Consider the following 21,824-nt stretch of genomic DNA (forward strand, 5'->3'; position numbering starts at 1 on the left):
TTATTAGAATCCAAGAATGTCTTCAAGGTCCTCAACCACGCTGAGTGTTCTGAAACTCACAATAGACACTAATGTATTTGCCGGTCATGACAGATTCAAAGAATGTAACAATTTATGAGGATCAGTTGAAGCAGGCAGAGAGCAATTCAGTGTTCATTACCAGCTGTTATGATGAATGCATAAGCACTCCAAGAGGTGTGACGACAGCAATGACCCTGATTCTCTGCAGTTATTAATAGGAGTCACTAGGTTTCTGGTGTAGGTACGTGATTTAAAGGTCGAATAGGATGGTGGTGTCTTATTGAGAAAGGAGAGACTGATAAGTGGTCTGTGAACTTGATTCTCCATAGATATATTTATTGTTTACCTGGTGTTTCAACTTGTGCTTTTATTTGTGTGTACAATATACAGCTTCAGGTTTTTTTAGGGTCTGGAAAACAACAGAAGAATGGATACGTTCCAAAGAAGACAGACATTAGACACCAGGGCACACTTTCTCTTGTTGAGCTGTGCTGTTAAATATCCAAGTTTCAGAGAGATGCAATATAAAAATACATGCCATTTAAAAGTAAAAGACAAAAATGAAACCTGTTTAATTGCTGATCTGTTATAACATATGTTTTGACCTTATTAAATTAAATAAGTCATGCCTTATTATTAGAGCATAATGGAAAACCGAGCCCTAAGAGCCAGCGGTATGGCATTCCGACCAGTACAGTGCCTCCTTTCTGTGGCTGGCTGCTTTTATAGACACCCCCTTTCTTCTAATTATGGTAAGATCATGTGCTTACTTACTAATTGAAAGGTTTCTTGCTCCCAATATTTGCTGTCACATTAATTTTATGTGTGTGCATGCATGGTTTGCTACAAGGTCAAATCAAATGACAAGTCTAAAGTAACATTGACAAACAGTTGTTCAAGAAAAATATTATAATCGTGGAGAACTTAATATCTAATGTATTAGCAACATCCGTAATTTGAATCTAGCCTCTGAGTTACACCTGAATTAATCGCCTTTTTTTTTTTTAAAGCTCTTCTCTGCTATCCTGGCGATGCTATCATGTCACAAATGGGAACAAACACTCAAGCAGGAACTATTAAAATGATAAAATACTTCTCATACCACCGTAGTCTGTTACAGTAAATGCAGTCATGTAAAATATGACGAGCATGCATTGGCACATTCAGGTTTTTTTTTTGTGTAGATTCAAATGGGCAGAATTGACAAGAGTTGCCCTTTAGTTGTTTTTTTCTTGTTCTGCTATATTTGAAAAAAATCAATGTCACTATTAATAGAAGTTATTAACATAAACACCACCTTTCATCATCATCAGAGTGCCGTGTCCTTGACGTTGACGATCATTTTCCACCACCTTGTCCTGTCTCCTGCCAGGTGGAGTAGTTCACATGCTTTCCATCTCTCTCCTAGGCCCACCAGTATTTGGTCCAGATATTTTTGCCTCTGTCTCCTCGCTCTCTTCCCTTCAATTTTACCGGTTAGGCTCAGGTTTACCAACCCATTCCTCCTTAAAATATGCCCTAGAAATGTAAGCTGTCTTGTTCTTATTTGTGTCAAGATGTTCCTGGTGTTGTTTGCTGTGTGAAGTACATCTTTGTTACTTTGCCGTGCTGTCCAGGGAATTCTTAGCATCCTGCGCAAGAACCACATCTCTGCTGCTTCTATTTTACTATGCATCTCCTTGCTTATGGTCCAGGTTTCACATCCATACAGCAGAGCTGCCCATACATAGGTCTGCAGTGTTCGTAATCTTATTTGAAAATGTATGTGATCTTTTGTTAACAGGCTGTGCATTCTTGTGCAGGATTTCTTTGCTATCATCATCCTTTTCTGGATTTCTGATGTGCATCTTCTTAAACTGTTGTTATCTACCTGGATGCACTGTGGTGGGTTTTGCTTTTTGGATACGACTTAGGTTTCCGTTTTCTTTTATATTGTTTTTTAGTCCCTGAGTTTCGTTTGCTTCATGCACCTTTTGTACTAATTTTTGTAGTTTGTCTTCTGAATCTGCAACTAGTACTGTATCATCTGCATAACTAATATTATTTATTGTTATCCTCGCCATATCTATTATACTACTTAAAATCTTCTCTCCATAGCATGCAAACAGGTCTGGAGACATGACGCACACTTGCCTTACCCCTCTCTGTATTCTTGTCCAGGGCGTTAGGTTATTTCCTATGTTTACTGCTGTCTGTTGGTTCCAATATAGATTTGTTATTAGTCTTAGGTCAAGCTCTTTTAACATGTGGATCATATCTATATGCTTTACTTTATCAAAAGCTTTTTCATAGGCTATGAAACATAGAAATAAATCTTTTTGAACTTTCTGACAGCATTCTTGTAATGAAAATTGCATTTCTTGTCCCCTCTCCTTCCACACAGCCATACTGTTCTTCTGAAACCTCTTCTCTTATTTTACCTCTTACCCGATCCATGATTATTCTTAGAATTATTTTTGTGACTTGGCTCATTAAACTCATTTTTCTATGTTGACTACATTCTACTGCCCCAGGCTTCTTTGGAATGGATATGAATGTGGACTTGCACATTTCCTCCGGTATGTACCCTGTGTTGTATATCTTATTTGCTAATTGTGTGACTTTCTCAATTCCAAACTCCCCAGTTGCCTCTATCATTTCTATCATTATGTTGTCATTTCCTTCTTCATTTTCTTCATGGCTTTTTTAACCTCATCGGTTAATATCTCAGTTCCCTCCATTGCTCTGTCGATTTCAGGCTTTTCTCCCCTATCATCTTCAAAAAGTTCCTCTATATATTCCTCCCACATTTTCAGTACCTCTTCCATCCGCACGACAATTCTCCCATCCTTTGTTTAGATAGTACTTCCTTTTGGTGGTCTGCCTCCTTGATTTTATCATACATCATCTGGTTATTTCTCTTTCTGAGATCTTCTATCTCTTGACATTGACTGTTAAGCCATATTTATTTTGCTCTATCACACTCCCATTTTATTTGTCTATTTAACTCCTCATATTTATTAGGATCTGATTTGCTTTACTTTCTTCCATTAAGGCAAGAATCTCAGCTGTCATCCATTTCTGTCTGTTCTTCTTTTCTCTCTTGGGAATAAGGTTGTCTGCTGATTCTGTTAAGGCTATCTGAAATCTTCTCCAATCACTATCTATGTCTCCTTCATCTAGACCTATTTTCCACCTCCACTCTATCTTTCTTTTAGTTCTATATCTGAAATGGCCCAGAATACATCCAGAATTGCCACCTGCAAATTTGAAAGACTTACAAGCAGTGTGGAATGCATCTCTGGCACTCGGACCTGTAAACCAACGTGCTGTCAGTTCATGATTGAAGACTGAACTGACAGCACATTGTGGCCCTGAACTACAATTTATTGAATATGACAGTCCAGGCTGAATAGCTTTCTAAGCTTGGGGCCCAACAGACGCAAACAACCATTCGCTGCACACCATACTTGGGCAACCAACATCACTGCTGCGTAATGTGACGTGAGGAACTTGATATAAACAGCACAAGCTATGGTTCAATCTTTAGTTGCACTGCCCTTTCAATTCTGAAATCACTTGCTCCTGCTAGTGTGAAGGGTTCCATGAAATCTCAATGTCAAGTGAGCACTTTCTTCAGTGTAGAGTGCTTTGATTAAGTTTCAAAATTACTTTTTTTTTTTTTTTTTTGACACGAAATGCTGTGGGAAATGCTTGTGAAACACCGAGAGTATCTGGAAAGACAAAGGGAAACTTTCAAATTCAGAATAAAAAAACTGACTGCAAAGCAAGCGGACATATTGGTAAGTGAAGTATAGCTTATTAAAAATGCAAGTTCGGCTCAAAAGCTGGTCAGGTGCAGCTGTGAGGGTTTTCAAGAGCTGCTTATTGAATTCAGTAAAGAAAAAAAATGCAATTTCAATAACATGTCACAGTTAATTATACAGACCACAGGGGCATTACACATGTTTGAAGTCTTATAAAAGTTCTACTATAATCTAAAGTATTGCTTTAATGAAGTTACAGTCTAGTCTTTTTTTGTATGTGTATTGTTGTGCTTCATTGTTTGTTTCAGTGATATCTCTCTGCATTGGTTTATGAATGCACTTTGTTTGGAGTGTGGTATTATACTGCAGACTGAACTTCTTTACTGTAGTGAGCTGCACCGGATGGGCAGTACAGGTATATTGTAATGCCATTTATAAACTCTCCTCAAACCATTTCAAATCCAATGCACATACTGTAAAGTGACGTACACGTTCCAGGAATAGCTTTGCATTATTTATGCATGATTACATAAACTCGGGTTTGTCGTTTAACTCTTACAGAACAATGCAAATTGTTTTTACATGTGTACAAATACTCTTCATAAATATTTGGAAAAACTGTTGGGTGCAGCCTGAAAAAAATGGACAAGCCATCTGAAATGTACCGTTTTTTTGTTTTCCATTTGTGCAGAAGAAATCCACATTTATGAGAGAAACCATCTCAAAGAAGTATGAAGACATTGTAAAGGTGCTGGAAGGGGATTTGAAAGTGACCCTGGACCAACTTGAAGCAGAGGCCAAAGCGGCTGTTCATACCATTGACTGTCGTATAGAAAAATGTCACCTGATAGCCCAAGATATTGAACAAGAGTTAGCAGAGCTCAGCCTTCAACAGCAGCAGAACAAACAGCAATCGTACACAAAGGTATAGAGTTTGATATTAAAAAAGGGGGTAGCTCTATTAACATGCCTGGTCATTTCCAATGAGACCCTGTTCTCTAAAGGAGAGACAGCAGAAACAACAGAAGGGCTGGCAGTGTGTTAAAAAGCAATTCTGCAGTAACTTCCATATTGATTCCATATCACCATATCTATCATTAATCCCTTATGGGTGAATTACATTTCCATCTACTACAATGGGGGAATACAGTATTCCATTTTGGAACTAGTGATTTCAACCTTTACTTTTTGTGTACTGTTTGTGAACAGTAGTGTTTAAGGTATTAGTTGCTTTGTATTTATAATCTGAATCTCTAAAATGTGATTAACTTATTTTCTCTTCTACAGAATGCAGAGACTGAAGAGAGGTATGTACTGCATTCGTTTTGAATCTGCACAATATATTCACAACAATAGCCTGGAAAAGTTTCTTGAAACTGCTTATTTCACAGCAGTAGTTTCTAGTTTGAAACCTGCGGTTTATTAACAAAGTGCTTTTTCCGTTTTTTTCATCAGAGTTATAGAAGTCATGAACATCAGCAATCCTGATTCTGTTCAGCTGGATGACTTCAAGTCCAGTCAGCTGCTGAGCCTTATCAATAATTTACAGCTGTTCATCCGCGCTCAGATCCCAGTGACTAGAAAAGTCTTCCAGAGCTGTAAGCTGACTTGGGGGGGCACTTGAAATGCTTCTGAAAAGACTCCTCAGTACTGATTCTTTCTGAAGGGGAGGGTGGTGAAGCACATTGCTAAAGGGTTGGATGGTGCATTGAAGTCTGTGCAACAGTGATATGCTTACTCGCCTTACTACAGAAAAATCAGCTTTCAGGAGTACTAGACTTTCTTTTTGAAATTGCATTACTTCCTTTTTTTCTTTTCACCAAAGATGCCTCTGAAGTTGTGCTGGACCCCGAGACTGCACATCCCAAGCTGATCATTTCCCCCGATGGCACCTCGGCCACCTTCTCAGACGAGTGGCAGGAGCTCCCTGACAGTCTGGTGCGCTTTGACACCACTCTGAACGTTATCAGCACAGAGGGCTTCTCAGAAGGAAGGCACTACTGGGAGGTAGATGTAGGAGGCAAGACCTACTGGGAGCTGGGGGTCACCTACCCTAGCATCTCCCGAAAAGGCAGAGAGGAAGACTGCTGGCTGGGCAGGAGCGGGGCATCGTGGTGCGTGGAGTACTTCAATGGGGAGTACACAGCCTGGCACGATGGGCAATCCTACCCGCTGCCCATCAACAAGGTCTTTAAGAGGATCGGAGTGTATGTCAGCTACCCGGCCGGGGTCATCTCTTTCCATGGGGCTGACAACATGATGCAGCTGTTCACATTCTGTGCTGGCACCTTTACGGATATCCTTCACCCAGCTGTGTGTCCTGGGCATGACAACGAAGGCACCAACAGAAAAGCGATTCAAATTTGCAGCTCTCTGAAAACATGAGCAGGACTTAGCATGAATAAGGAAGGCAATGCAATTCAAACGGCTGCAAAGATATCAGGATATGGAATGGCATGAAACATGCAAATGAAGACTGTGTGAGCTTACCTGTATGGGACAAATGGCAGGCCCTGCAGAACCATTTGGTTAAGGCATGCTTCCCCCCATGTTAATGCTTCAGTGATAAATGGTAAAGGCATGCACAATGCAACTGTCAACTGGTCACATGAAATCTCTGAGAAACTAACATTATTTCAGTGTCTGTTGTTTTTATGTTTGTTTAATATATATGAAGTTGAGAAGAAACACTTATTATACAAGTGAATAAATAACATCTGTGAAATACAAGAAAAGGTCTGGTCATTTCAGTTATAAAGAAATATTCTCATTGGATATGTATGGAGTAAATTATAAAACTATGGACAAAGGGGGAGGTAATCATTTGTATTTTATTTTAAAAACAGTTTGTGAAATTTTATTTGTGAATACCCAGTCTGTAACTCGTTAGCAATGCAGACTTTGTACATACAAGTTAATATTGGACTTGACATTGTGTAAAGCAGTGACTGCAATCATAATTTATCAATTAGAAGAACTCTGTATTTGATTATTATATACGTGGAAAACTTCTTATATTTAATGTATTTCTGCACTCCAATAGTTTTCAAAAATTAAAAACAAATATCTCTGTAAGCTGTGTGAAATAAAATTAAACACAATTTAGAGTACCCAAGCAATGTCATTCAGTTTTGCCACCTTCCCATTTCCTTGAAATGTATGGGCTTATTCAATTTCCTTGTTTCAACTGGTTTAGTTTGAAGTGTATGTAAAAGGAACAATGTTTGTATGAAGTATGAACTATTGGCACACTATCAGTGTTGACCCGCAACAGTTTCGCTTTGTCTTTGTTATTTTCATTTGTAATAATGTGTTTAAACATTTTTAAAAATAAGGTAAATTGGGTCCAATCCCCTATATAACATTTTACTCATAAGAAAAACTTTCAGAAAACTAACAAAAAAGGCAGTGTTCATGGTTGAGGTTTCGATGAACAGCCATGCGTAGGAATCATAAAGCACCCATCAGCAACACTAAACGAACGTTAAGGGACATTGTGGTCTATTTTAAACAGATCTAAACCGTGGCTGATCTTACCAGTGCTGTTTAGAAACGCCTCTGTTTAGATCATTAAAAGAGACCACCCCCCCACAGCTGTGGTCAAAAGTTTTGCATCACAAAGAATTTTAGGATTGAGACATAATTTAAAAAAAAAAAAAAAAAAACCTAGATGAACATAATTTAGATATTTTATTTAACATCATGTAATCAAAGAAACTAGACAATGATATTGCAAAAAAAGTCTACTGCAAGCCATAATAGTAGTACAGTATTTCACATTAGATTTTGAAATCTCAATTTGTCAGTTTTTCATTAAGTATATGGAAAACCACAAAAGATACGTAATGCAATATGTTAACATAACATTGTTCAGCAAATTTCATTCGACTTTATGAAGCAAAATTAGTTCATTCTACAGGGGATGCAAAACTTTTTGCCACAGCTGTACATCTCACACCATAACGCAGTATGCCATGTACATTATCCACTCGTTCAAAGATTGCTTTACACAGATTTCTGAAATACAAGAAAAGCTATGTAAAAAATGTGTAAAAATAGCCTACTTCGTCACTGGCTCATAGAGGTGCATAGTCCAGGTAATTACAGCTAATGGGAAAGACGTCTATACTGTATGCGGATACCAAGGATGCCACAGTAAAAGTGGCATCCCCAGTGCATGAGGCTGAATGAGGTTTGTTTGTTTGCTTTATCTGTTAATAAGTTATGCCCCATTTTTGACAGTATAAATGAACTTCTCAAAATTAGCTTAAGGATAGATGAACCATACCATGGTGATGCCAGGCTCAAATTCAAGTGTTTTTTTTTTTTTTTTTAAACCGGAACAAATTTAAAACAAATACAATTTAAAAATTCAATAGTTCAACCTTCAAAGTTTATTATTATGATTGTAAATATGCTGATCGTGACTGAAAATAGAACAAATTTTACAGGTTAAGACTGAATATTGTGCAAGATTGTAAATATCGGGGTTCATGAACCGAGTCAACAGAAACAGGCATAAATAATTAAACATGGCACTAGGAATTAACTAAGGAAAGTTACTGTACTTAAAACAAATTTCTACTCGCTCCCTGAAAAAACTTTATGAAAATGCATCTCATTGTTATGGTGTGCTGTGAGGAGTAGTGTGTGGGCCAGTAATTACAGTATACTAGAACTTTATAAAATGTATCTCTCATTGTTATGGTGTGCTGTGAGGAGTAGTGTGTGGGCCAGTAATTACAGTATACTAGAACTTTATAAAATGTATCTCTCATTGTTATGGTGTGCTGTGAGGAGTAGTGTGTGGGCCAGTAATTACAGTATACTAGAACTTTATAAAATGTATCTCTCATTGTTATGGTGTGCTGTGAGGAGTAGTGTGTGGGCCAGTAATTACAGTATACTAGAACTTTATAAAATGTATCTCTCATTGTTATGGTGTGCTGTGAGGAGTAGTGTGTGGGCCAGTAATTACAGTATACTAGAACTTTATAAACACTTGAGTTTTGAATGAAACGGCGGTGAGAATTAAATTTTCACTTGCTTTAAGGTTCGGCAGCTGAAATAACCCACAATAAATATCTCCTAGCATCTTCTAGTAATTCCTTTTGAATTCAGACCCCTTAATTCCTCATGATTTAAAAACATTTCGGTCCTCCTTCCCCCTCCCTCCGTTCCTAATGAATGCACCGTTTATTCTGCTCTAATTCACAGCTGTTACTCACCCTCCAGGGGGTTGTGAGGTGAGCTAATTCATGCACGCAGAAGTATATATCAATATTGTATTGTGACGTTAACAGAATTGTGGCAACAGTTTCAATTACAGAAATATATAAGCTCCTGTTATGGGGATGCTTAAACTGGCTCGGTCCCATTTAGCTGGGAAATGATGATATAGACTTGATTTACATCAGAAATTATGATATAGGCTTGATTTACATCAGAAATTATGATATAGGCTTGATTTACATCAGAAATGATGATATAGGCTTGATTTAAATCAGAAATTATGATATAGGCTTGATTTACATTAGAAATGATTGCAGGTGCCTGTAAGTAATATGTATCTGTAGACGATAACATGGCCATAGCAGTGGTATAACACTGCTGTTTCCCCAGGACCAAACCTTGATGTGTTTCCTGTAGAATAACATGGATATTAAACGCTACCTGTCTGGAAAGGTCAATGTGATAAGTTTCAAGGACAACCTTTACAGACAAGTATGATTGTTTTGCACGTTAAGTGCCACTGAAGAAGTTGAGCTGTATTATAATCTCCCTGAATGTGCGACCAACTAATGATCAACTTCAACATTAGTTAAAGTAGAGTTCTTTCGTCAGCATGGACACCACACAGGGTATCTGCTTCTTTTCACTGAAGCGAGGGTCATCAGACCACGACTCGAAGCTGGTAGCCACCTTGTAGTTGACTCTGGTTAGAATCTGCAGGATCTCCAGCTGGTTCCCGTATTCACTCAAGACGTTGCACAGTGCCTGGACAAACCAGGATCCCTGCCCCGGGTTCCTCCAGGAGTAGTAGCCTGAAATGAACCCACAGTTCTATCAACACAGGACATAACCAATGCGAATGCCTGTTACACACTCAATTCCATCCTACACAGGCATTTCCAAACACAACAAGACTCTTTTTTTAAATCAGTAAGAAAGGCCTCCTATATATTTTTTTTTCTATAAGAGCAAGTTTCCCAGTAACATTATGAGACAAAAAAACACCATAAATGTAGCTTCAAGACAACAATAAGGGAGAAGCATGAAGAAAGTAAATGTTTACCTCTGAATGCATGGATACTGTGGCTCAGTTGGTATTATATTACTGATACTGTCTGAAGTTAACCCTGGGATTACCTGGCACTGTGGAATATGCAAAAAGAAAGTCGGCTTCAACTGGAATTTTGTGCTGAGGGTTGGCATCTGTTTCCATGGATTCATTTGGAGGTCCGGAATCACTCTGAATCCCATTATCAAATTCAGAGCCCCTGCATGCCTGAACGCAAAACACATACATGTATTTGTGTATATAATAATTATATTATTATTAATAATAATAATAATAATAATAATAATAATAATAATAATAATAATAATATGCTTGTCATGCCACTACATCTCTCTGAACCAAACAGGCATTGTTTTTCACTGTAAGCACGCAAATTTAGTTGTGCTATTGATGATTTGGAGTTAACAGCTTGTATAAAGAATATATATGATGTGAGTACCTGCAATTGTCTCAGAATTAATCAAATATAACATAATAAAATTGGTATCCTGTAGAGGGGAATTACAAACCAGAACAGGCTTAAAAAAAAAACCCTACAAGCTTCAAAAAAGTTAGGAAATTCCCCTACACTGAAACAAAACACTGCACATCCTTCTTCATTATGCTGTTTCCAGGTGGTAAACAACAAAAAAGACAATGTCTGTACTGTTCTTTTAATACTTGGCAATGGTAACATGAAGCAAGAACTCAGAGGCTACTAGCAAAGGCTTAAAATAGCTATAGTGCATGTGAAATATGTGGATAAAGCACATTCTGTTATTGGACTAGTCAGATCTCATTTGGATTGAGACTCAGATTGAGAACTATTTGGGCTTCATTTTTGCCGGAAATGCAATGCATTTGTATAACTATTTTTCACTATGGCATCTATGTATTAAATGACTCTAGAGGGGTGTTAGGCGTAATTTCTAAAAACCTGTCAATCCAGTTCTGGTAAAGACTCTCACACTACCGTACCTGAATGAAGAAGAGTTTGGGTTTGCCCACAAGACTCTTGCACATGTCTCCTCTGAACAGGGAGGTCATAGTCTTGATTGGTATTGCTCCGTCCGTGCCATAGATCATGCCTTCCTCGCCGTGGCTTAAAAGGATGCAGGCAAAGCATGAACTGTCACTGTGGTCTTCCTTCGAGGCTAGAGATTTAGAAATAAACCATTTCAAACCACTGTACTTCCTTACTCACTTGATAAAATAGCTCTGCTCTATGTAAAATGCCAGGTATTTAGATCTATCACTTTTTAGTTTAACTGAATAGTCCTTTTTTTCTTAAAGTAAGCATTAATACTAGAATGAATGATCCTGTACCGGTGTCAGGAGGCACTTTAAAGAAAGGGTGCTATTTTACTCTGTTCTCAGCAGTTAAAAACAAACTCAAGGCGTCCCGATATTTGATAGACGTAGCGTCTGTTTAATCTCCATATTTAACTCTATTCTTGTCACGAATCTGATTTACGCAGTTACATGCATACCTTATACAACAGCTTTGCAAACCAAGTCCACACTATCTGTTCCATACACTTCCTCTTTCTCGACTCCCTGACTCCCAGTATCCTCTGCAGCAGTATTCCACTGGATCGCATTGCACTGTATTGCACTTAGGAGGTTGGCTTACAATTGCTGGGATGCATTCCAACCCAATCATTAGCCACTGATCTAGGGCTTTGAACATCAGCCCATGTTTTCCACATAATAGCCCTCTTCTACATTTCCAACAACAGATTAGGAAGTAACAAAGAAGTGAGAGTGTGCTTACCTTCTCTAAGCAGCCTCTCCATGTTTTGACACGTCTGGTCGTTGTAAATACAAACTTCAAAGCCCAACGTTTTAAAACACTTAAACAGTTCTCCAGCATCCCTGTCTGTGCCGTTCCGTACTTTCATGCCTAGAGAAAAAAAAACAAATGCTATAGAAACACTGCAGAGCTTATACTGTGGGGCTGCATTTACACAGGTGTGAGAAAGTCACACATTTTTATTATTTTATTTATTTTTTTAAAGAACATAGAAAGGGTGTTCTTGTTTTTATACCTTTTAGCTATAACTGCTGTATGATTTTGGATTTTATGATTGATGAAACATTATGCTGCATCTTAAAGGGATAAGCAATAGAAACATTTAAATAAATAAATAAATACATTAATTAAATAATTTATAAATAAAAGGATCTTCAAGGAAATAGATATAGTATCCAAGAACCTCAATGAACCAGAATCAGTGTGCCTGCAGAGCAGACAGTACCAGTTTTCCTTGGCCATGCATTACTGTAAGTGACGAGTACAGGGTGCAGCAGGTGTACAAGGGATTTGGGCATTCTGTGCTTAACATACTGGAATGCAGGGAGATTCCGCTTGTCATCTAACGATAGATACCGTGCAGCTGAAAGTGGTCATACCTGTTTGCACATGAAAGTTTTTGTTGTTGATAATGATGCACTTCCCAAGCCTCTTGTAGTTCATCTTATACTGGAAGGCCGGTGAAACAACTCTGTTATGACTTTCAGAAGAGGGGTCCTGCTCCAGACCCTGGCCATCCTTTTTCTTCTTACTGTTGAAGACCACAAAACACACATGGGGACTTCAGCAGAAAGATACTATAGCAAATGATAAGGGTTAAGTACTTACTTAACTTGTACTGTGATTCTTGAAATGTATTTTTGTTTACGACTGTAAGTTGCCCTGGATAAATAATAATAATAATAATAATAATAATAATAATAATAATAATAATAATAATAATAATAAGTAGTAAGATACACAGTAGGTCTCTATTACGTTATGTCAAATTTCACTTATACATCACCAGATCTTAAATCAAAACCTCTTTAACGGAGATCTGACGTAAAGACAGCATAAGACAATGTACTGGTATATCCTTACTGAAGACTGTTTATTCACATCTACAAGGCCTGGTATTGTAAGCATGAGAGAGAGTCATTCAGACTGTACTTCCACCAAGAGAACAGCACTGAAACTGTGGACTGTCTGCTGAAAAATAACAAGGACCCACACACCTGGGCTCCTCATTCAGTGCTATAAAATAAGCACTAGCACACACACCTGGGCTCCTCATTCAATAAGCACTAGCACACACACCTGGGCTCCTCATTCAATAAGCACTAGCACACACACCTGGGCTCCTCATTCAATAAGCACTAGCACACACACCTGGGCTCCTCATTCAATAAGCACTAGCACACACACCTGGGCTCCTCATTCAATAAGCACTAGCACACACACCTGGGCTCCTCATTCAATAAGCACTAGCACACACACACCTGGGCTCCTCATTCAATAAGCACTAGCACACACACCTGGGCTCCTCATTCAATAAGCACTAGCACACACACCTGGGCTCCTCATTCAATAAGCACTAGCACACACACCTGGGCTCCTCATTCAATAAGCACTAGTACACACACCTGGGCTCCTCATTCAGTGCTATAAAATAAGCACTAGCACACATACCTGGGCTCTTCATTCAGTGGTACTCCACTCTGCATCTGAAAAGTTGTTTGTTCTATTTTTTAAATAACTTTACCCTTTATAGTTGTGCTAGGAGCCTAACATGCTCAATGCTACTCTATAAAGAGTAAAGCGTGCTGGTGTACACTCAGGCCATGCAAACCCCTGAGTCAGCAAGTGAATCACGCTGGACTTTTCTATAGGGCTTTTCAAACACAAAGTCCCTGTGACCTACCATCCTGCTGAGGTCATTCAGGCCTCTGCCCCTCTGCTGACGAGCACAGAATTGGGTGGCATAGGAATCCATTATATCTATGATGAGAGACTCCCTCTTCTGTAATGATCTACAGGGGTAGACCAAAGAGGTGAGTCTACTGTACCTCACTCATGACTGCAATGCAGTGTACAAAGGGTAGATCTGTCTCCCTTCATGCTGTCAGATGGTACCTTAACCAAATAAGACTTGTGATCTAACTCTGATCTATACATTTTACAAGTCCAACATTTATTTTACAGTGGAGTTGCTGGAGGTCAGGGTGGTAAACGTTTATCAAAACAAGCCCTGTTTTGTAATGGGACAGCCCATCTCTAGTATGTCCAATAGGAATGCATGGGCGGGGTCTGATGTGGATTGACATTCAGCGACTTCGCTCGCTCGCATCGCTCGCTTGCGTCGCTCGTGTCCAGTATGGATGCAGCTTCAGCCATGCAGGCAAACTGCTAATAGGTAATCATAGTCATGCAGTCATACTGAAGCCCCTGATGAAACTTGCATCAGAATCGAATTAGACGCAATGCAAGTGCCATGGTTCAGTTCAAACAGTGCCTGTCCCACCACGTCACCCCGTCCTTCGACCTGAGCAGGCCACTGTACCTGGGCTGAACCAGCCGCCACTGAGCTAATTACACTGAAACCCCCCAGACAAAGAGGAACCACAATCATTACTATCCAGAAATGATAACCTGGTAGTCTCAAATGATTAAACTAATGCTGATTGTGTGTAAATATTCCCTCGATAACCTTGGGCTGTGACTTGATTATTCCATATTATACTATTTAATATGTCTTCCATATTAGAGCTATTGTCAGCTTTTGATAAGCCTAATTCTACTTCGACAAGGAAACAGCAAACTTAAAACACACTAAAAGAAAGTGTAGAAATGCCACTTTCAATCACGTCATCATTTGGTGCCAGTAAATGCACAGATTGTTTTATTTACCGTACATTACTGTGTTAGGAAAGGTGCTGTAGTATTTTTATATACTATAATACTGACAGAAATACACAGTGCAGCGTCAGCAAACACTGGATTTACGTTGGCAAGGGAAATTCTAAAGCATTAACCCAGTGCATCAGCTACACCCCCTTAAAGTAAAGATGTTGTTTCTCCTTTACAGATCAGTATCTGTTGTGTAGATTGCAACATCTGCTTGCAACGCTGCACATCCAACTTTAAAAACTGTTTATTTTACCCAGTACTGCAGTACTTTATTCCTTTGTGCAGTATTGTATAAGCACCCACAACCCCACAACAAAATTGTTATCTCTTTTGTAAACACAGTTTGTATAGTGTTTGGTAATTTAGGTAGGTACATATCAGATACTATATTTATCTAAGGTAGGAATGACAGCACACTTAATCTAGAATTTCATCCATCTGCCACAGCCTACTCCCTTTTGTGGTGTACTGCAGTTTTAATGTAATTGTCAGCTGACCAGTCAGCTGAGAGACCCAGATCCTATTGTTGCCCTTGTCATTGTGTCAACTTTTAAATACATTGCTTGTATAGTCCCCGTTAGTAGTGTCTCACACAAGTACATTGAAGTCCCCATTTTCATTGTACAGTACAGTAGGTGTTACTCGGCCAGCATGTGTGCTAGACGTACAGCACTTTGCAGCTAAAATGTTCCTGTTCTTATAGAGCTCCGGACATTCTGTAAGCCTGTCCTCTATAGATAGATAAGACAGTTTCAAATGTTGATCAACAAGGTACAGGGTTAGGGGTTATCTTAATGTATTCCCATCACTGACCGACTAGATCCTCAGGTCTTTTCTGATTCCAATACAGTGCGTCATACATTCCATTGCTGACATTTACTGTAACACAGAAGCATGTTTATAAACAAGAACGTAGGTCAGTAACACATCCCCCCCCCACCTTCACATCTAATAAAAAACAAAACGAGAGCTTTCAGTAATCATGAGAACCAGCTTGACCTGACTTACACCACAGTGAGTGTACAAATGTAAGTGTGACAAGAACACGTAGACGCCAAACATTCTATACCAAGTTTGACTGACCAAGAACGATAAAAAAAAAAAGAAAAAATCTTGATGAAGAAGAGACAGAAATGCAACCGCCACTATATCCCAGCCGCCTGGGAAAGTGCAATTCCAAGAGGGGAAGCACTGCTGCTATTTTACAGAACATAGAAGTGCAGTGAGAACACAGGTTAGAGCAATACAGGGAGTCACAGACTATTCCACTGAAGTCTTTGTGGCTTCACAAATACTAGAAAACTTCCTGAAACTTCCTAGAAAACGAGCAAAAACTCTTATACTTGTAGTGCTTGCACAACCGCCTGGACAAGGTGGTGACCTGCACATTATAACATGGATTATAATAATAATAATAATAATAATAATAATAATAATAATCGTAATAATAATAATAATAAAGACGGTGATTATGTAGTGCTTAACAACTACAACAACAACATAATAATAATAATAATATATATATATTTTTTTAAAGTGTACATGTGTCAGGGACAAATCTAGGGTATTACTAATTATATTCATATTAACTAAAATGTATACTCAAAAGTGTATGGTAATTACTGCTAATGTGTGAAAAGTCTATAGCACCACCTAGTGGAAACAGCGTTAATAACACGATCTTGAGTCCCTTAAATTCATATCAGCCAGGTCTTTTTGAAAAGGGCTTTATGGTTGTTATTTGGAATACAATACTAGCATGCCATCTTGAAAAGGTTAAAGCCCTGAAGCCTTCTAAATCTTTTTTAAAATTTTACTTCTGCTCTTATTAAACTCAAGAAAAATAGGTTGGACAGTTTATTTTCATCACCAGGCAAAGCAAATACAATAGGATTGGAGTCTATTTTAGTCTAAAAATCTATTACAACCTCAACACACAATAGATCTAAATGATGAAATACTCAAATAAACTAAATGAAGTCAATGACAAAAGTCTTTATCAGTGTCTTCAATGTTGAAATTATTAAACAAGTTCTTCCACACCTCTTTCAACCTAGGCCTTTCTGTTGAAGCAAGTCTGTTCAGGTACTTTGTAAACCATAGCTGATCCAACCCGTTTCCCTGGTCTCTGGCACCAGGAAACACGTGTTTCTACTTTCAGCTTCCTCCATCTGCTTTCCATGTTGGAGAGGAAACGTCCAGAGGGTTGAGAGGAAAACCTCCCCTGAGACACGGCACAGTATACCACAGTTATCGGTGCATCTGAAGTGTGAAAGCAATACTTCTTTTTTGGTGCGCCAGAGAGCTTTTAGGAATTGAATTACCTGTACAGTTTTCCTTAACAAGATGATTTCTGCTTAGGATTTGTTTAATACTGTACTCCCGTCCTTCTCTTGGGTACTGTATTAACAAACACAGGCTACTGAAGTTGTTGATCGACGAGACTACTAAAGCAAAACATATAAATGATATATATAAACCTTCCGCTGCCCATATCAAATGATGTTTCAATTGCAATATTGTTCATTGGCTGCTAATTCTACTTTTAAAACAGGGCAAGGTATTATTATTATTTATTACTTAGCAGACGCCCTTATCCAGGTTGACTTACAATTGTTACAAGATATCACATTATTTTTACATACAATTACCCATTTATACATTTGGGTTTTTACTGGAGCAATCTAGGTAAAGTACCTTGCTCAAGGGTACAGCAGCAGTGTCCCCCACCTGGGATTGAACCCACGACCCTCCGGTCAGGAGTCCAGAGCCCTAACCACTACTCCACTGCCATCAGTATCACCCCATGTCTGTCCATACACCTTGCCTTGTCGACTGTTGACAGTACTTCAGTGAAGTGAAACTCAAGGAGTGTCAAGGCTCACTTACTTTCCAAACAGAGAGAACCTTCCTTTTCTGTCCGGCTTCGCATCCGTTGTATCTCCCATTGCTTCGACCTCCTCCTCTCTATCGGGAGCAGAAGACTCATCCGCCATCTGCATTGAGAAATGTGCTGTAAAGGGTTCTGATCTAATAATGCATTGAGAAATGTGCTGTAAAGGGTTCTGATCTAATAAAGCATTGAGAAATGTGCTGTAAAGGGTTCTGATCTAATAATGCATTGAGAAATGTGCTGTAAAGGGTTCTGATCTAATAAAGCATTGAGAAATGTGCTGTAAAGGGTTCTGATCTAATAAGGCATTGAGAAATGTGCTGTAAAGGGTTCTGATCTAATAATGCATTGAGAAATGTGCTGTAAAGGGTTCTGATCTAATAAAGCATTGAGAAATGTGCTGTAAAGGGTTCTGATCTAATAAAGCATTGAGAAATGTGCTGTAAAGGGTTCTGATCTAATAAGGCATTGAGAAATGTGCTGTAAAGGGTTCTGATCTAATAAAGCATTGAGAAATGTGCTGTAAAGGGTTCTGATCTAATAAAGCATTGAGAAATGTGCTGTAAAGGGTTCTGATCTAATAATGCATTGAGAAATGTGCTGTAAAGGGTTCTGATCTAATAATGCATTGAGAAATGTGCTGTAAAGGGTTCTGATCTAATAATGCATTGAGAAATGTGCTGTAAAGGGTTCTGATCTAATAATGCATTGAGAAATGTGCTGTAAAGGGTTCTGATCTAATAATGCATTGAGAAATGTGCTGTAAAGGGTTCTGATCTAATAAAGCATTGAGAAATGTGCTGTAAAGGGTTCTGATCTAATAAGGCATTGAGAAATGTGCTGTAAAGGGTTCTGATCTAATAATGCATTGAGAAATGTGCTGTAAAGGGTTCTGATCTAATAAAGCATTGAGAAATGTGCTGTAAAGGGTTCTGATCTAATAAAGCATTGAGAAATGTGCTGTAAAGGGTTCTGATCTAATAAGGCATTGAGAAATGTGCTGTAAAGGGTTCTGATCTAATAAAGCATTGAGAAATGTGCTGTAAAGGGTTCTGATCTAATAAAGCATTGAGAAATGTGCTGTAAAGGGTTCTGATCTAATAATGCATTGAGAAATGTGCTGTAAAGGGTTCTGATCTAATAATGCATTGAGAAATGTGCTGTAAAGGGTTCTGATCTAATAATGCATTGAGAAATGTGCTGTAAAGGGTTCTGATCTAATAATGCATTGAGAAATGTGCTGTAAAGGGTTCTGATCTAATAATGCATTGAGAAATGTGCTGTAAAGGGTTCTGATCTAATAATGCATTGAGAAATGTGCTGTAAAGGGTTCTGATCTAATAATGCATTGAGAAATGTGCTGTAAAGGGTTCTGATCTAATAAAGCATTGAGAAATGTGCTGTAAAGGGTTCTGATCTAATAAAGCATTGAGAAATGTGCTGTAAAGGGTTCTGATCTAATAATGCATTGAGAAATGTGCTGTAAAGGGTTCTGATCTAATAAAGCATTGAGAAATGTGCTGTAAAGGGTTCTGATCTAATAATGCATTGAGAAATGCGCTGTAAAGGGTTCTGATCTAATAATGCATTGAGAAATGTGCTGTAAAGGGTTCTGATCTAATAATGCATTGAGAAATGTGCTGTAAAGGGTTCTGATCTAATAAAGCATTGAGAAATGTGCTGTAAAGGGTTCTGATCTAATAAAGCATTGAGAAATGTGCTGTAAAGGGTTCTAATGTAATAATGCATTGAGAAATGTGCTGTAAAGGGTTCTGATCTAATAATGCATTGAGAAATGTGCTGTAAAGGGTTCTGATCTAATAATGCATTGAGAAATGTGCTGTAAAGGGTTCTGATCTAATAATGCATTGAGAAATGTGCTGTAAAGGGTTCTAATGTAATAATGCATTGAGAAATGTGCTGTAAAGGGTTCTGATCTAATAAAGCATTGAGAAATGTGCTGTAAAGGGTTCTGATCTAATAAAGCATTGAGAAATGTGCTGTAAAGGGTTCTAATGTAATAATGCATTGAGAAATGTGCTGTAAAGGGTTCTGATCTAATAATGCATTGAGAAATGTGCTGTAAAGGGTTCTGATCTAATAATGCATTGAGAAATGTGCTGTAAAGGGTTCTGATCTAATAAAGCATTGAGAAATGTGCTGTAAAGGGTTCTAATGTAATAATGCATTGAGAAATGTGCTGTAAAGGGTTCTGATCTAATAATGCATTGAGAAATGTGCTGTAAAGGGTTATAATGTAATAAGGCATTGAGAAATGTGCTGTAAAGGGTTCTGATCTAATAATGCATTGAGAAATGTGCTGTAAAGGGTTCTAATGTAATGATGCATTGAGAAATGTGCTGTAAAGGGTTCTAATGTAATAAGGCATTGAGAAATGTGCTGTAAAGGGTTCTAATGTAATAAGGCATTGAGAAATGTGCTGTAAAGGGTTCTAATGTAATAATGCATTGAGAAATGTGCTGTAAAGGGTTCTGATCTAATAAAGCATTGAGAAATGTGATGTAAAGGGTTCTAATGTAATAATGCATTGAGAAATGTGCTGTAAAGGGTTCTAATGTAATAAGGCATTGAGAAATGTGCTGTAAAGGGTTCTAATGTAATAAGGCATTGAGAAATGTGCTGTAAAGGGTTCTGATCTAATAATGCATTGAGAAATGTGCTGTAAAGGGTTCTGATCTAATAATGCATTGAGAAATGTGCTGTAAAGGGTTCTAATGTAATAATGCATTGAGAAATGTGCTGTAAAGGGTTCTGATCTAATAATGCATTGAGAAATGCGCTGTATAACACAGGGGTTCTAATCTAGATGCTGCTAAAACTGTTGTATCAAAACTAGGACTCAAGGAGATATCTCCTAAAGGTCCTGGTAACTGCAGTAAAATGTTTACAGCCCTAGTCATAGCTAGTACAAATAGGCGCTGACTGATTTTAAAGCATGACCACAAGTACTGTACAAGCTAAATGACACGTATGACTTGAATAGATTTTACTCCGTCCACCCCTTCATTGCAATTGCGTCTCCTTCTTGTACATTTATAAATATGTAGTTTCACATTCTCAAGTTGGATCATTTGACTTAGAAAGTTTAAAATACACGATTACAGATTCCTTTCAAAAAGTTTTCAACTGAGGTCATTGATGCGAGTCTTTTCCCTTAAAGAAATAACAGTGTTTTACAGCAAATACCGCGATTTACGGTAGTAATTTGCTGTAAAATGGCATATACTGTAGTGCAGTATTATTACTGTAGAGCTATGGTTTACTGTATTTAATGCAGTATTCATCAGTAGATACTATATTTTACAGAATGATGCTGTTGCATTTCTGACTGCAATAAACTACAGCGGTCATATTTCATAAATAATATATCGTAGGTATTCAGCAATATAAAATGCCTTTTATATTATAAGATGCGTTAACTAGCTACATTGTCAGATGCACATATATTCTACAGCCAGGTACTGTTTAGTTTTACAAGTGAACAATAAAAACAGAGTAAAACAATAACATTAGGTATTTAAAGTCACTTACTTTCACTCTTGATAGTTTGTCTTTTAGTTTTATTTCAACTCAAGTACCAATATCTCTAAACAAACTTTTGCTCTTTCGATTTCAGCCAAGGGCCAGTCACAATGAAAAGAACAGGAAGAAAGCGAAGCGATCAAGTTCACTCAACTTCCTTACTGTAGCGCCTCAGAGTTTAAAGCGACAGGCACACAATTGTATTAGCCCGTCTAATTTCTTCCCACATATTAACACACCTTGTTTTTATTGGACTATGTTTGAGTTATTTTGAAAGTAAAAGTATTACAAATTGAAATAATAATACATTAAATTGAACGCTTCACAGAATGTTCATTGATCTTGTCATAGAATACAGGTAGGGCTTACAATCAAACAAGCCGTCAGGATCACCACACAATGAATTTGTAGAGTACATTTCTGGATTCTCAGAAAACACACTTTTGCAATAAACGCTGGCTGGATTTTTTTTTTTTTTTTTTTTTTTTTATCAATGCGAAGTTAAAGAATCGATATTCTATTTGTCAAGGGATTTTAAAATCCCAAATTAGCTGGCCATACAATAATTAACATTGGTCATTGTTTTACACGTCAGAAACTACGTTTTAATACCATAGGTCGCCCAATATTAAAATTATG

The 21,824-nt window shown here is 37.9% G+C and overlaps 2 protein-coding genes across 3 annotated transcripts; one reads left to right on the plus strand and one right to left on the minus strand.

The window, feature by feature from the left end:
• Window positions 1-3,536: 3,536 nt before the first annotated feature.
• LOC117415399 (E3 ubiquitin-protein ligase TRIM39-like) lies at window positions 3,537-7,010 on the plus strand. Its single transcript, XM_034025683.3, has 5 exons — window positions 3,537-3,803; window positions 4,459-4,692; window positions 5,055-5,074; window positions 5,223-5,365; window positions 5,593-7,010. Exons 1-5 carry the CDS (start codon window positions 3,699-3,701, stop codon window positions 6,150-6,152), a joined length of 1,062 nt encoding a protein of 353 aa, XP_033881574.3. The 5' UTR covers window positions 3,537-3,698; the 3' UTR covers window positions 6,153-7,010.
• A 1,128-nt stretch (window positions 7,011-8,138) lies between these two features.
• On the minus strand, window positions 8,139-21,349 carry LOC117414465 (caspase-7-like). 2 transcript variants are annotated; one of them, XM_034922148.2, is made up of 7 exons: window positions 21,195-21,349; window positions 17,639-17,745; window positions 12,460-12,611; window positions 11,822-11,950; window positions 11,026-11,201; window positions 10,137-10,275; window positions 8,139-9,811 (listed from the first exon to the last, which is right to left on the minus strand). In XM_034922148.2, exons 2-7 carry the CDS (start codon window positions 17,743-17,745, stop codon window positions 9,585-9,587), a joined length of 930 nt encoding a protein of 309 aa, XP_034778039.2. In that variant the 5' UTR covers window positions 21,195-21,349; the 3' UTR covers window positions 8,139-9,584. The 2 variants fall into 2 exon arrangements, with proteins under 2 accessions (XP_034778039.2, XP_058882037.1); XM_059026054.1 differs by lacking the exons at window positions 17,639-17,745; window positions 21,195-21,349 and adding an exon at window positions 13,532-13,708.
• Window positions 21,350-21,824: the final 475 nt, after the last annotated feature.

This window comes from Acipenser ruthenus, chromosome 7, assembly GCF_902713425.1.
Source record: "Acipenser ruthenus chromosome 7, fAciRut3.2 maternal haplotype, whole genome shotgun sequence".
NCBI lineage: Eukaryota > Metazoa > Chordata > Actinopteri > Acipenseriformes > Acipenseridae > Acipenser > Acipenser ruthenus.